At 51.1% G+C, this 14,951-nt stretch overlaps 6 protein-coding genes across 6 annotated transcripts; 3 read left to right on the forward strand and 3 right to left on the reverse strand.

Moving 5' to 3' along the window:
- Positions 1–428: 428 nt before the first annotated feature.
- UCRPA7_1294 (putative btb poz domain-containing protein) lies at positions 429–1,512 on the forward strand (the record flags this gene model as incomplete). Its single annotated transcript, XM_007913877.1, has 3 exons — positions 429–472; positions 523–592; positions 718–1,512. 3 exons carry the CDS (start codon positions 429–431, stop codon positions 1,510–1,512), a joined length of 909 nt encoding a protein of 302 aa, XP_007912068.1.
- Positions 1,513–3,481: 1,969 nt separating this feature from the next.
- Positions 3,482–4,908, forward strand: UCRPA7_1295 (putative aspartate aminotransferase protein; the record flags this gene model as incomplete). Its single annotated transcript, XM_007913878.1, has 5 exons — positions 3,482–3,518; positions 3,597–3,610; positions 3,667–3,691; positions 3,745–4,156; positions 4,212–4,908. 5 exons carry the CDS (start codon positions 3,482–3,484, stop codon positions 4,906–4,908), a joined length of 1,185 nt encoding a protein of 394 aa, XP_007912069.1.
- Positions 4,909–5,206: 298 nt separating this feature from the next.
- Positions 5,207–5,704, reverse strand: UCRPA7_1296 (hypothetical protein; the record flags this gene model as incomplete). The annotated part of the gene is made up of 1 exon (XM_007913879.1): positions 5,207–5,704. The coding sequence occupies one exon, from the start codon at positions 5,702–5,704 to the stop codon at positions 5,207–5,209; it is 498 nt and encodes a 165-aa protein (XP_007912070.1).
- Positions 5,705–8,258: 2,554 nt separating this feature from the next.
- Positions 8,259–8,984, reverse strand: UCRPA7_1297 (putative iron sulfur cluster assembly protein 1 protein; the record flags this gene model as incomplete). Its single annotated transcript, XM_007913880.1, has 3 exons — positions 8,259–8,413; positions 8,501–8,765; positions 8,823–8,984. 3 exons carry the CDS (start codon positions 8,982–8,984, stop codon positions 8,259–8,261), a joined length of 582 nt encoding a protein of 193 aa, XP_007912071.1.
- A 1,075-nt stretch (positions 8,985–10,059) lies between these two features.
- Positions 10,060–12,607, forward strand: UCRPA7_1298 (putative ubiquitin carboxyl-terminal hydrolase 14 protein; the record flags this gene model as incomplete). Its single annotated transcript, XM_007913881.1, has 4 exons — positions 10,060–10,087; positions 10,166–10,233; positions 10,300–12,413; positions 12,469–12,607. 4 exons carry the CDS (start codon positions 10,060–10,062, stop codon positions 12,605–12,607), a joined length of 2,349 nt encoding a protein of 782 aa, XP_007912072.1.
- Positions 12,608–13,021: 414 nt separating this feature from the next.
- UCRPA7_1299 (putative mitotic spindle checkpoint component mad2 protein) lies at positions 13,022–13,938 on the reverse strand (the record flags this gene model as incomplete). Its single annotated transcript, XM_007913882.1, has 3 exons — positions 13,022–13,307; positions 13,387–13,680; positions 13,826–13,938. 3 exons carry the CDS (start codon positions 13,936–13,938, stop codon positions 13,022–13,024), a joined length of 693 nt encoding a protein of 230 aa, XP_007912073.1.
- Between the last annotated feature and the right edge of the window lie 1,013 nt (positions 13,939–14,951).

Below are 14,951 nucleotides of genomic sequence, written 5' to 3' on the forward strand. Positions count from 1 at the left end.
GCCAAGGTGAGTGTCTGGGCAAGGCTGTCTGAATGTTGTGCTTCCGAGCTAAGCCTGCAATCATGTCTGAAAATACTACGGACAATATATTCAGTCAGACTCAATTGGGTTCGAAAGCAATGAGATCCACGCAGAGCCTCAATGAGTCGACACGGCGAGGGCGGTGTGAACAGAGCTGTGCATCAAAGTGATATGTGGATTGACATAGTTGGGCCTCAATTTGAGGTTGCACATACTCTTTTAATGAGCCCCGGTACATGTCCGACCCAGAAGGAGCAACTTGATTCCAAGGACCAGTAGTTAAATGCCTTGGGTACCCTCCATCTCGTGGTCCACGCAACCTTTCCCTTTACGAGCAGAGTTTCTTTGACGCATGTGCTTCGGCCGCCCCGACTGAATCAGTACTGGCAGCACGCCAGTAATTGAAGATGGCGGACCAAGCACAGGGTGAGCTGGTGAGCTCTTTGAAGAAGTACGTTTCAGGCTGGATACTGAACATGATAACAATTGACATTTTGCCAGAGTTTACATTGATCCTGAATACTCTGACCTCAAGATCGAAAGCCGTTCCACGACATACCAGGTACATAAGGTACTCGTGTGCCCACGGTCGGAATATTTTGCCAAAGAATGTCGAAATGGATCTGCACAGGTAGGCTTCGGATTCTTGACTACACAGAGAGCTTAAGTCAGGTTTTGACGTTAATTGCGACTTAGGATGGTGTGTTATCGCTTAAAGAAGATGACCCGCGAGCTATTGAGATGATTGTCCGCTTCTTCTACTACCTCGACTACTACACTGATAAAGAGGACGCGATATCTCAACTCAACGGCCATACCAACGGCAATCATCTTAGGGAAGAAGCTACCAATGGGGTGAGCATCCACGGCAACGCAGTCAGTGACTCCGGAGACGCGGCTGTAGATATCGCCTCTTCAACACCAACCGCAGAACCTGCTTCTCTTGACTCATTTGACGACTTTCTCCCCATATCCCCCGTCAAGGCGAAGAACAAGAAGAAGAAGCGAAAGAAGTCCATCGCACAGCCTCAAGTTGATCCAGAGGCACTGGTATCCGGTGAGCCCGATGGGCCAGCACCAGCGGTACAAGAACCACCTGCCAAGCCAGAAACATCCCGTCGGTGGAGTGATATGGTAGAGGATGCCATAGAGGAAGAGCAGCTAGATACCCCTTCTGCGGAGACCGACCTCGTTCTCCATGCCAGGGTGTATGCATTGTCAAGGAAATATGGGATCGAACCATTGCAGGTGCTTGCGCTTGAGAGATTCAAGGCCGACGCGGAAAAGGAATGGGCGTCATATGACTTTCTCCAAGCTGCTAAGGAGGTCTATACTTCGCCAGATGGAGACAGGAAGATCAAGGATGTTATCACAGCCATTGTCTATGAGCACCCTGGCCTGCTAGACAAACCGGAGAACCAAAGTGTCATCGAGGGCCTTTCACTGAGTTATGATCTCGTTATGCACATGCGAAAACATGGAGTATTTTGATTGTGGAGTCTGCTGGGTTGTCAGAGGATGTTAGTTGAACTGTACCACAATTTGGGTCCATAGCCAGGCATGATATTACAACAACAGACTATAACAGTTCGGAGAACATATGAAATATTGGAACTTTCGAATATTCTGTCTCTTTATTCTTGCTCTTCCATGGTCGAATCTATTGATACGTCGCGGTGCATGACTGCATGAAAACAAGCGGCACCATCCATTTTCACGCCCAATCTCGTGACTAAGTTTAAATGGCGTAGCCTTTGAACTACCTTACTCTCGTTTCATGAATGGAAATGCGGAATCCAAAGTTGATATCACCGCACTCAAATCGATAAACAGACATGTGGGCTGCTTGGGACCTGCCGCAGAATATCAGCCAATGGGCTGTAAATGATTTGCACGATTGAAATCTTCGACAACCAAAGTAGATTTACATGGTCGGACGCTAGAGTCGTAATATGAACGATGTTGCGGCTCAAATAATTTGTCCGTGCTTTCCCTCTCTTTTGGGGAGGTGGTTCCTTCCAGTTGTGTCATCACTATGTCATCATGATTGCGGATGTTAGCTCCGGTTCGCCGTACACCTGGCTCTTGATTCGAATCATCGCCGCTAATTTCATATCCTTCCTTTGACTTCCATCCCTAAAATCCTTCACGATTTTCGTTATTATCAGATCCTGAGCTCTTTTGCCTGCGGGTAACCAACTCTTCTAATAGCAGATCAGAATAGTGCACCATGCCGCCCTTCACTAGACCGCCCATTTTGTGTCCTCTGGCGGGTGTCTCTCGCACCTTCCGCCACAGTACTCAATTTTATCACAAAAGAGGCTACGCTACCGACCGACCGGAGGAAGGTAACAGACTTGGTAGTTCAAGGGCCGATAAACCAGATCCCGCTGCCCCCAGAAGCTCTCTGTATGCCTCCACCCTTATCTATACAAGGTATGTACTGATCTTGGGTTTATAGACTTCTACCTGGAATCGCGCTAGTCGTTGTTGCTGGCGCCCTCTGGTTTTTACCGAGAGGCGGATCTAGCAAGCCTAGGGGCATACCTCAACCTCCCGTCAAGGATGTTCCGGCAACGGAAAAAGGATCTACAGGCACCGAATTTCACGAGCCCGAGAAGGCAGAAAGCAAGCGGGTACAAGTGCCGACCAAGGCCGGTGGCCAGCAGGAGCAGAAGCATATGACAAGCAGTGACGTTAAAACTCCTGATGTGAACATGAACAAGGCGGTTAGTATCCGCTTTTCCTCCCTCACCTTCTAAGTAGCCATTAACCACCTGTCTTGCAGCGAGAGAAGAAATGAATATGAAAGTCTGCGGATGCACTAAAAAGCGATTCGCTATAAAACGATGATAAATCCAATTGAGGGGATTGAGATCGTCCATAGCGTGTAAGCTAGCCATCTGAGAACGAAGCATCATCAGGCTCGATGCGTGTACGAAAATATTACAATTGAAAACATGACGGGGCAGCAAATGAGGCCAGTCTTTGTGATTTCCTATTCTAAGACCGATGGGACAAGTTACGGCAGTATTTGGCTCAAAATTTCCCATTCTTGGTTCCTCGTAAAGATCTAAGATACGCGATCAAGCGATCTACAGAAGTGCTTGGCCCGATTTGTGGATGTTGTCAAGTGCATGCAGGTGTGCTGCCCCACAAAATCCTCCAACCCCTGATGCATGTCGGCACACTACTCTACGATGACTCAATCACACCTCTCGGTATTAAAGTTGAGAAATACCATCTTCCGGGCTCGAAGGTCATTTTGCAATCTTACAGATTATCCTCCTCCCTGAAGGTAATTGATCCTTTCTCTTACGATCTAGATTCTCGTCGGCATCATTGTGATACTCTATGTTCGTCGACGTTTAGAGCTTGCTAAACAAATGCTGACTATTGTTACTCGAAGCCAATCCAGACAGTCCGTACAGGAACAAGTTTTTGACGACTCTATCCCAATATGCGTGACATTCCAGGATTCAAGATTGATAAATGGGGTAGGTTTTCACAATGTTCAACCCTTGATCCTCTCATCCTCTCATATCAACCTAAGCATCTGCTAATTAGTCCTACAGCGCAAGAATTTACGGTACGTCTCATATTCCTAACTGGGATGCAGTTTATCGCTAACACGTGTCTTTCTAGCCCAAAGCTGAGATCAAATTGCATGGTAGGCTAATCTCCTCTGATTCCCTCTTGGAATTTGTTCTCATAACAATACAGGATCTTATGCAACCGCTCTTACGTTGAACGAACTACAGAAGCTCTCTTCAGATTCTAGCCGAAGTCCCGTAGACTTCGATTTCCAGCTTGCATATGGCACTGCCACAGGCTTACCAGCACTGCGGAAGCGCGTGGCGGAGATACACTCGTCCGAAAATGTCAAACTGACAGAGGACAATGTCGTCATCACACCAGGGTCTATCATGGCCAATTATCTCGTATTGACCACCATCTGCGGGAAGGGAGACCATCTCATCTGCCAGTATCCTACATATGGGCAGCTTTACATCTTGCCGAGATTTCAGGGTGTCGATGTCGACTTGTGGAAGATGAAGGCAGAAAATGACTGGATCCCGAAAGTCGAAGACTTGGCGGCTATGATTAAGCCCAATACGAAAGCAATCGTCGTGAAGTATAACAAATGCCTTTCTTTTCTTGGACCCTAATCTATGCTCACACCATCACAGCAATCCAAGCAACCCAACCGGCACAGTGCTTCCGGACAATGTTTTGAAAGAGATCCTAGCGCTTGCCGAGAAGCACAACATCCTGGTGTTCGCAGACGAGGTCTTCAGTCCCCTATTCCACACAAGCGACCCGCCACCTCCCCCGTTGGTATCACTCGGCTACAAGAAGAGCGTCTCGACCGGCTCTGTCTCCAAGTCATATGGTCTTCCCGGCATCCGTGTTGGCTGGGTTGTCTCCCAGGACCCAGCGATTTTGGAGCAAGTGATCACTGCGATGGACTATACGACGAATTTCATGTCTCAACTCGACGAAGGCGTTGCAGCCTTTGCACTCGGCCCGGATGTGTTGCCACAGCTTCTGGAACGGAACCTGGCTGGCTGTCGGTCCCGCATTGCAACACTCGATGAATTCGTTAAGAGAAATGCCGGTCGATGTAGTTGGGTTGCACCAAAAGGGGCAGGCACCGCCTTTATCCGCATCCTGAACAGAGACGGAACTCCAGTGGACGATCTGAAATTCTGTAACCAGCTCGTTGATAAATATGGAGTATCAGTAATTCCAGGAGGTCAGTGTTTTAGTGATGAAGGGTTAGATGATTTCAAAGGCTACATCCGTTTGACTCTTGGCGACAAGCCAAGGTTCGAAGAGGGATTGGCGCTCATAGAGAAGCTCCTTAGCGAACCGGAAGACTTTTGAGTAGCGGGAGCATCTTCAAGCCGTCCGTATCATGTTTTAACGGGTAATGAATTTTTGCCTTGTTTTTCTGTGTCAGATATCTTATGATGTTCCGAGTTCCTTCAACAGGTCTCCTCGCGTATGGTCTTTCCTTTCAGATGCTTGATGCTCAACAACAGCACATTAGTTTACATTATCCACCTCGTAGTAGCGTATATGACTCCATATCGGCTTTCGAATGCTCTGTTTACTAGTCCGTTAGATCGGCCCTCACTCCCATATTATCGAATGAGTAGCGCAAGAGACGCGGTCAGGCAAACTACATTGCCATGCGTGCCCACATGTCTTCATCCTCCTCTGTAAGCTCCTCTCGTCGATCGTACTGCTTGCCAATAGGCTTCCCCCTCCACGCGCTGTCGGCGCCCGGCTGCTTCTCATATTTATCCTCGCCCCAGGCCTTGCCATTAGTCCCATATGACGACACAGTCGTCTGATCATACGGCCGCGAGGTTATCGCGTCTGGATCCGGACCCGCAGTCCTATTGGCATAGGCGTGCACGTATCCACCGCCGGCCGTCCTGCGCATCCCCGCGACTTGGATCTGGGCAATCTCGTCTGCGCGCTGGTGGAAGGCGGACTGCTCATGGCTGTATCCGGACGGTGGATAGTATCCCTGTGCGTACTGGTTGTGCTGCTGATGATACTGCTGCACCGGCGGCGACTGCGCATTGTAGTAGTGCGTTGCGGGCTCTGGGCTCTTTGAGCGGGAGAAGAGCTTGCGCAGCCACCCAAAGAACCCACCCTTCCTGCGCGACATGGCGAATGCTGGCTGGCTGGCAGGGCCGGTCGATTCAGTTGACGTCAACAAGCTTGCCCCGCGACCCGGCGGATGAGCTGCGCCGCTCCGACTGCTGATTCTCGGGAGTCCGCTCGTGCTTGAGGGGAGCGGGGAGTATCAGCGGCGCCGTGCAATTGAAGAAGCGCAGATGGCGTGCGGAACAGGCAGACAATCTCGCTGCATCGCAGCGGTCGTGTGATGATGCGACAGGAACGAAAAAAAAGGGTTCTCTGAAGCAAGCAGGATCAGGAGAAGCAGGGAGGAACGATGGGATGACCGAACTGCTGCAGGTCAGGCCAGGCAAGGGTAATTATGGTAGAGCCATTGGCACGCTGACTGGACTGACTGGGGGTTGCGGTTCCTTCAGCTACCCGGGCAAGTAGGCAAGTAGGCAAGTAGGTAACGTTATTTAGGACGTGTGCGGCCCTATTCACCACTTTTTACCCGCTACGAAGGCGAACCGTACATACTGCATAGTACACCTGCAACCTCAAGCGGCATCCCTTACCGTGCGGCCGCAGGGCGAATTGACGAGAGTGATAGGCTAATGCTGCTTTGCTGACGAGACATGCCCAGATAGGCCACACCTGGAATTGCCCACCAAAGCGACGAAAGGGCCAAAAAAATATCCAGACGCATGCGGTCAGCTAGCCACAAGGGAGGCTTTGCTATTCTCGGCGACCGCTGATGCAAGTAAACAGGCGCTTATCCGCCACTGATTGGGTGTCTGAGTGTCTTATCCCTGGCCCCTTTTGGCGATGCCGTAAACCGTTGGCCCATTCTGGAGGCACTGAGAAGGCCAGAACAGGCGACGCCTCGTAAGACGTTACATGCTGCTCCTGTTTGCGCGCGCTCGCTCGCTCGCAAACTTCGACGCTCAAAGAAGGTTGATGGATGGACTGCCTCTTCGTGTCGCCCAACACGAGGAGGAGCCTCGGGATCCTCTTTGTCTAGATGAGATGGATGTCTTACAATATCCCCAAAGCCATCATCCGCCGTGTTCGATTCCCGAGTTCGAGGCGCAGGAGGTCCCGTGTCGCGGGGGCCACGGAGGCAGGAACAATGAACACGGCAGAAGGGGCCAGACACTACTGCAGGAGATGCCAGCACTGCCCTCTTCAAACGTTCACTGGGTGACGGATAGTAACGGATACGGAATGCTATTCGCAGAATTGATTCGCGGTTCATTTGACTTTTGCGATGTCGATGGAGTCCGGGGAAAGTCTTTGAAAACACCTGAGCCACCTGGTTTTGGCCTGTCAGCAAGTGGGTGTGAGGATGACACTGGATTCCGAGATGCACAACATCCGAGAAAAAATGCCCTTGATCAAGCTACATGGAATAAAATCGCACAGGTCGCCAAGTGCAGTGTGTCTCCGTTACGCTTTAAATCACCAGGGTCCAGAACCAAGAACTACTCTTGGAGAACTAAATCATTGTTAACTTTGTGAAAGGATAAGGTATGTCGATATGAAGTATTTAAGCTTTTGTAGCTGAGACTGCGAATCCAGCGCCTCACCAGAGTGTGGTACAAGCCTAGCCAGCTTCCATTCGAACCTAGATTAATGAATAGAGGTTCGTCGTAAGGAACGAGGCATGAATTGTGCTAAATTCTACTTGAAAAGCAATTACTCTGGAGGGTGCCGCTGTTCATAGTGCCTTCGGCCAGGAATATCTTTGCTAATTTTGGTGCCGGATTGCGAGCTCCTCGGGACGCACTTGATACTGTGTCTGGCTCTTTTAGATTTCAAGTCGACAAAGAGAATTGCGGGATTCGTTTTGTAGTACGAGAAGACTGAATTCCAAATGCACATCGCCAACTGGTCAACTGCGATCCACGGATTGCGACTTTACCCGCTCCAATGTTTATGAAGCTAGATGTATGCATACTTCTCGTCACTTTGTCCATGGAAACTCTGCGCAAAACGACGGACTTGGGCTGCAACTTTATTGTACACTATACAAGCACACCGGGTTCTGCTACTGAGCGCGCGTGGTGCGGTGTCCCTAAGGGAAAGAGCCAGGACACGGCGATTGGATTTTGAAAGTCCGCCCAAGTTAATATATCTTTCAAAATAAAATGGATTTATGACTGTGCCCTAGTCAAATGACGACTCAAGCGAGATACGACTAAATGAGTATGGATCTCTATGGCAATGGCCCGGCTGATGGGTCACATCTGGACGACCATATCAGCTGGAGCATGATCCGCAGGAGCGTGTCTCAATTCTTTTAGAATGGAAAGTGGTATGGTAATTTACACTCTCGTTCCACACCGGATCTCCTTAGCGAGCGTAGACTGCTTAGCCGTAGCTAGTCTTCCACCATCAATCTCGGAACATGCTTCTTCATTCTTCCCCTCCACCCACCCGGTGCCTTCAGCAGCCGCCGTAGCTTGCAAATTGAGGTGTTTCTCAAACATCGGTAATGGTAGAATAGTCACCCTTGACTATATTCCTGATAGCCTCAAACTCCAAAAGCCTGGTAAACGCCGTGAGATAACAATTTGTAATCAAGTCCCGCGATGCCGCATTCAAGCGGCGGCCGCAGTGGCAGCAGCAGCGGGCTCAGCATGCGGGATCTTCATCTCGGTGCCTCCCAGGTTGGTAGGCTTTGCATTGGGGTTCTTGGAGTAGAAGTTGGAGATTGCGGACTTGATGGCATCCTCGGCAAGCATAGAGCAGTGGACTATAGGGATGATATCAGCATGTTGTTCATGATAGCAGCGAATAATAAACAAAGGCGGATAACTCTTGATGAGGATATTAGACTTACGCTTCACAGGCGGTAGGCAAAGCTCCCTTGCGATCTCGGTGTTCTTGATCTTGCCAGCCTCCTCCAGAGTCATGCCCCGTACCAGCTCGGTCAGATATGAGGACGAGGCGATGGCAGAACCGCAGCCAAAGGTCTTGAACTTGACATCAGAGATCGTCTTGGTGCTGGGGTCGACTCTGATCTGGAGCTTCATCACATCGCCACATGCGGGTGCGCCAACCAAGCCGGTTCCAACATCGAGGTCATTCTTGTTCATTGAGCCGACCTAGAGCGACGGCGTCAGTATTGACCATCAAGAACAGAAACACAAGGAATGACATACATTGCGCGGCTTGGAGTAGTGGTCGAGGACCTTCTCGTGGTATGCACGAGTCGCACCGATGGAAGCAGCCGGTGCGAGCTGTCGCGGTGCCGCGGAGATGGCTGGGCGGAGAGGAGTAGAGAGAGCTCGTCGCGAGACGGCGCGCAGTGATCGTGACAGCATCGTGGATGATGGATCTGAGGGTAGTTGCGATAAATCGGGAATTCGCGAGTTGTATTTCTGAATGTTCGCAGAGGGAGAGGGTTGAAAAAATTATAGATGGATGCGTCAAGGGTTTGGCTCGGTGATTAGGAATGACGCTGGACGGGGATGGCAAATAAAAAGAAGTGCATTGAGGTTTGTAACGGCAGGTGCGGGACTTCTGAAAGAGCCAACCGAGCCAATGAAGTGGCAAGCGATCTCGGTAATACGATATCCAGCCAATCAGAGGGGCGATTGCGCTGAGATGAAATCATAGCGACCTCGGCGCTCGGAGAGAGCTAAGGAGAGCTGCTGGGAAATTCCCCCGCGACCGTGCCGGAGATAAGATCAAGGGACAAGCCTAGCCTTCATACGTAGCCAAGGGCAAAAAAGAATCTGATAACTCTGGCTGCCAGTAAAACTCGGGGAATGCAAGGTGACTCCCCACATATTCAATTACTAACGTAAACGAGCAACTCTCAGTGAAAGCTATCGAGGCTATCGTCGGTTAAGTCTGGCCATTGTGCGTGCTGATACCGTGACCTGCAACGCCATCCAGAGCACGCAAGCGACTAAGCAAGCGTGTGTAAAAGCATCGAAACATGACCGTGTGCATCCCAGTTTCACCTGCTGCGATGATGAAAGGGTGACTGCCTGGGAGGGGGATGGGAGCTCAGTGTCCCCCGGCTGTGGGGTGAGACGGACCGACCTACCTATCTCTCTTTATCACATTACCTGCTGTAGGATGTGCTGACATGTTAGGCAACGCTAGAGCTCTCGTGTCTCGACCTAGGTAGGTAGGTGCCAGGTGCTACGGCAGTGCGTCAGCGCGGGGCACCCACTCCCGCCTCGCATGTTGCCCCTCGCAGCCTGGAGCTGGATTCTAGCAGCCTTGCCTCCACGCCTTGGAGTTGTTGTCTCGAATTCCCACCTCCAAAACACCAAACCAAACCCTCGATAGTCACGACACTCAGACCTTCTTAAGGCAGTCTCCCTTCTTAGACCGCGACTGCGCCAGACTGCGCTATCAAGTCTTCATCCTCCATCCTCCACCACCATGGCGTGTCCCCACGTTGAGTCCCTGTGTAAGGAGAGCTTGCCGCTAGAGCTCCGACCCAGCTTCAGCTTCAGAAAGATCGCCTGTGCTAACTGTCCGACTGCAGCTCTCCGGGCACCCACACCCTCCCAGTCAGTCTACCGCGAGGACTGCACTCAGTGCTTCGACTCAATTGTAAGCTTCATGGACCGGCTTCTCTGAACTGCCTCTGGCTTGAAGGTCTAACGGCTCTGGTTATAGGATGATCCCGCCGGTCTTGACGTTTGCCTGCAGTGCTTCAACGGTGGCTGCGCGGGCGACCGACACCACTCGAACCTCCACTATGCCTTCCGAAGCCACCCCATCGCCCTCAACATTAAGCGAACTCGCAAAGTAGTGGTTCGAGATGAACCCCCCGCGAAGATGTCCAAGCTCGCCATTGCGGCTGAGACCGAAGAAGATCGCTACGAGACAGCTCTATCCGTCAAGTGCTTCGACTGCAACACCGAGCTCGACAGAACCCACCCCAGCTTGGCCCCTGTCATCGATGGCATAATGACGGCGAACACATTTTCGCGGAAGGAGGAGGTCAAGGCCTGGGAGCAAGAACTCACATCATGCGAGCACATCTTGACAATGCAACAAGGAGAACCCAGGAGGATCGAGGGCCAGGATCTAGGCCACTGCTCCATGTGTGAGTTGAACGAGAATCTATGGCTTTGTCTCGAGTGCGGGAACCTCGGCTGCGGTCGAGCCCAGTTTGGCGGCGTCGGAGGAAACTCCCATGCTCTTGCCCACGCCAAAGAGTCTGGACACGGCGTTGCTGTCAAGCTTGGTTCTATCAGTGCGGAGGGTACGGCGGATGTATACTGTTATACTTGCGATGACGAGCGGATCGACGATGCGCTTGCGACGCATCTTGCAAACTGGGGCATCAACATTGCGGAGCGTCAAAAGACGGAGAAGAGCTTGACTGAGATGCAAATCGAACAGAACCTGAAATGGGAATTCTCTATGACTACCGAGGATGGAAAGGAGCTGAAGCCGGTATTTGGGCCAGGTCTAACCGGGTTGAAGAATCTGGGAAACAGCTGCTATCTTGCCAGTATGCTGCAGTGTCTGTTCGACATGCCCTCGTTCCAGAAGCGCTATTTCCAGACCAGTGAAGACCTGCCTCTCATTGAGGAGCCTGCCGAAGACTTGGAGACGCAGCTTCGCAAGCTCGCCGACGGTCTCCTATCTGGTCGCTACTCGAAGCCTGATTCTGATATTGTTGCCTCGGAACACTCCCCTGAGATTCCTCACCAAAAGGGACTCGCCCCGTCAATGTTCAAGCATCTCATCGGCAGAGGACACCCAGAGTTCTCTACAATGCGCCAGCAGGACGCATTCGAGCTCTTCCAACATCTAGTTAAACTCGTCACCCGATCCAAACATTCACCACCCGCCGTCGACCCTACAACACCTTTCAGGTTCGTACTCGAGCAACGCCTACAGTGCCGCAGCTGCAAAAAGGTCCGGTATTCGAGCAATGAGCAGGACAACATCATGGTCATTCTTCCTATGGAGAAGGAAGCTGCTAAAGAGGGAGAAGAAGACGCCGCGCCGGCGTGGAAGCCCGTCACTTTCAAGCAGTGTCTTGACGACTTTACGGCGGAGGAGGTAGTCGAACTCACGTGCTCCTCTTGTGGCTCCAAGGATGGATACACCAAGAAATCCTTGTTCAAGACATTCCCCGATGTGTTGGTTGTCAATGCCCGACGTATGGCTGTGGTCAACTGGGTGGAGATCAAGGTTGACGTACCGGTGCTTGTTGACGACGAACCTTTCCTCCTGGACGACTATCTTTCCAAAGGTCAGCAGCCTGGTGAGGAAGCCCTCCCCGAGGAGGCAGCTTCGGCTCCGGCATTTCAGCCCAACGAGGAGGCTCTCGCACAACTTGAGGGCATGGGATTCCCCAAGGTAAGGTGCGAGAAAGCACTACACGCCACTGGCAACAGTGATGCAAATGCAGCCATGGAGTGGCTCTTTGGCCACATGGAGGATCCTGATATCGATACCCCATTAGACTTGGGCGGTGCCAGTGCGGCGGGAGGTAGCACTGCTGATCCGGAGAAGATCGAGATGCTAGGTGCTATGGGTTTCGGTGCACCTCAAGCTAAGAAGGCTCTCAAGGAGACAGGAGGAGATGTTGAGCGTGCTGTGGAGTGGCTTTTCAGCCATCCTGATGAGCAAGGCATCTTTGATGATGATGAGGCTGGCGGTGCGGCGAGTGGTGCCCCGACGGATGCTGCGCTTGTTGGGAGTGCGGAACTGCCTGCCAAGTTCCAGCTGCAAAGCATTGTCTGTCACAAGGGCACAAGCATCCATGCTGGGTACGTTTTTCAGTCTTTTTGCCTCTGCGTGACCCCATTTTCTAACGCTGCATAGTCACTACGTTGCTTTCATTCGCAAAAACCTTGGCGACAGGGTCTCTTGGGTCCTGTTCAACGACGAGAAGGTCGTTGAGACGGATAATGTAGACGAGATGAAGAAGTTTGCCTATGTCTACTTCTTCAGGCGCGTATGATCGGCGGAGTTACGGCTACATTTACATTATTAAAGGCTGTGGCATGTTCCGGGGTTGGTGACTGAGCAGAAGCATATGAGCGGAGTCGGGTTGCACGAGTCGCGAAGCTTGGGGGTATTGTGAATGTAGACAGACCAAAAGCAAAACATAGATCGCTAAGGACGGCGTGGCATTGCTGAATGAATAACAAACCTTGCTCCAGTTCAACTTGTTTTTTGAACAATGACCAGTCACCTTGTCAAACCAATGCCGAGGTGTTGTAATGCAAAGTGCGTTTGTCAATGCAAATACGATGGTCATATATTTCTCATGTTAACTCCTCAACACCGTGACACCAAATATCAATGTAGATATACAAGCTCCCCAAAGATCCCAATTATGCTCCCTGACGACCTTCTTGGACTCTCTTGATGCCTACTCGGCCAAACGATAACTGACCAATGTGTCTACCCGGTGACTCGTCGTGCTAAATCCTCGGAGCTGGACCTTTTCTCCGTTCACAATCTCCTTGGCGTCGCTGTCGCCCCATTCCACCGGCACCTCGCTGTCAGCATTGGCATACACCAACACATTGAACGTGCAGTCGCCTGCTAGTTGCGGTAAGAACGTCACGGAGGCAGTGATCTGTCGGAATATAGCGGCAATCTCGGCCTGGATCTCGGCCTCGGTCTTTTCGGGTGCGGGCGAAGAAGGCTGCGCTCTGCTCGAAACCAATCTGTCAGTGCTGTGTTCATGGGGGGGAAGGCAAAGGGAAGTGTGCAAGGGGAATTGCCACCTACCCCGGCGCGACGTTCTCCTGGTCCACGGCCTTCGAGCTCTTGCTTCTGGACGACGAGGACTTGCCGCCGAAGATCTGGACGTCGAACTGCCACCTCTCGACGTGCTCGCCCGTGTCCTTGTTCGTGATGACGATGACAAGCTTCGAGATCTTGCCGCCGACCATCCACTTGTCCAGCTGCGACATAATCTTCTTGATGTACGCCTTGACCTGGTCGTCGGACGAAACGAGCATGTTCAGGCCATACTTCTTGACGGCGGTGAAGTCCTCCGCGGGGTAGACGCCTCGCTGGAACCTGTGATCGTGAGCATTAGTTCGCTGCATCGTCTTCCGTCGGGGCAATCATCGGGGCAGGAGTCGGTCATACAAGATCGTGTGTATTGAGTATTGGAACTGTAATCGAGATGGAGATTAGCCTCACGAGAACTTCAATTGATCACAGCCATCCAGACGAAGGCAATGTGTAGGCACTCACGAATTCGGCAACAAGCTTTGCGCTGCCTTTCAGCGACAGCTTATGCACCTTTGACTTGTCCTTCTCTACGCTCGCCATCGTGTGTTGATTGATAGGCTCGTTTTCCGGTGTGGATGTGCGCTCGCTGCGATAACTGTAATCTCAAATCCCAGATTTTGGGGTGTTTACTTTCAGGGACCTGGTTGCTAGGGGAGGTGGGGGTGCCCCTTAAGGGGTGGGGTGGGATCAGACAAGGATAAGTGCACGCCCCGTATCTATCAGTCTTCTCAAAGCCCAGCTTCCCAGGTACTCATTCGACATCGAGCACATCTACAAATGCTTAGCCACTGGCGTCAGCGACTTGATACTTGAGCCTGACTATGGTGACTCTCTAGATTATATTACATGTATACTGTTGGAATTTCACTGACAGCATATTGAAGTGTTCCCTGAGCCGCGCTTAAATCCGAAGTGTCTCCAATGAAGTAGAACTATCGGTGTCGACTGTGTGGTAGAGCTATGCTCTGTAGTAAATTGACAATGTTACTATGAGGCTCCTCACCGCCGAATGACTCTATTCCCGGATCTGTTCTTCTGCGGGGAGCAGACACATCGTGGAGAGCAAGTTGTGGGGTAGAGCAGCTCTCAAGCTAGGATAAATACAAAAATCACAAATTCCACCAATAGAAGACTACAATGCCACCTTTTACCCCAAAATTCGCCATCATGGCCTGCACTATTCGAAATGTTGCTATATACACTGTGATTGCCGCTGGATGAGCTTCTGGCGGGTGTTCTCGGTACTTTTGCAGTTTGATCACGTCTGTTGCCCACGATGTTCCAATCGTCAAGGCTTAGCAATGTCAGCCTTCTGACGTTGCAAGGCCTGTCAGTCTTTGCTTCTGTATATGCTGCACCTAGTTCAAGAGTTCCATTCAATTGGGATGATACCAAGTATCTGTTAGTAATTTACCTGCACAGAATGAGCTTTGATGTGTCGTTCTGACAAGTCGTTGAATATGGTAGAATAGCCTTCGGTGATTCGTACACATATGTACAAGGAACTCACGGGAGACAAAACTTCAGCTTTATAGGAGATTATCTACCTGGAA

The sequence above is a fragment of the Phaeoacremonium minimum genome (assembly GCF_000392275.1).
Source record: "Phaeoacremonium minimum UCRPA7 unplaced genomic scaffold PA7_03_scaffold_82, whole genome shotgun sequence".
NCBI classification, from domain to species: domain Eukaryota; kingdom Fungi; phylum Ascomycota; class Sordariomycetes; order Togniniales; family Togniniaceae; genus Phaeoacremonium; species Phaeoacremonium minimum.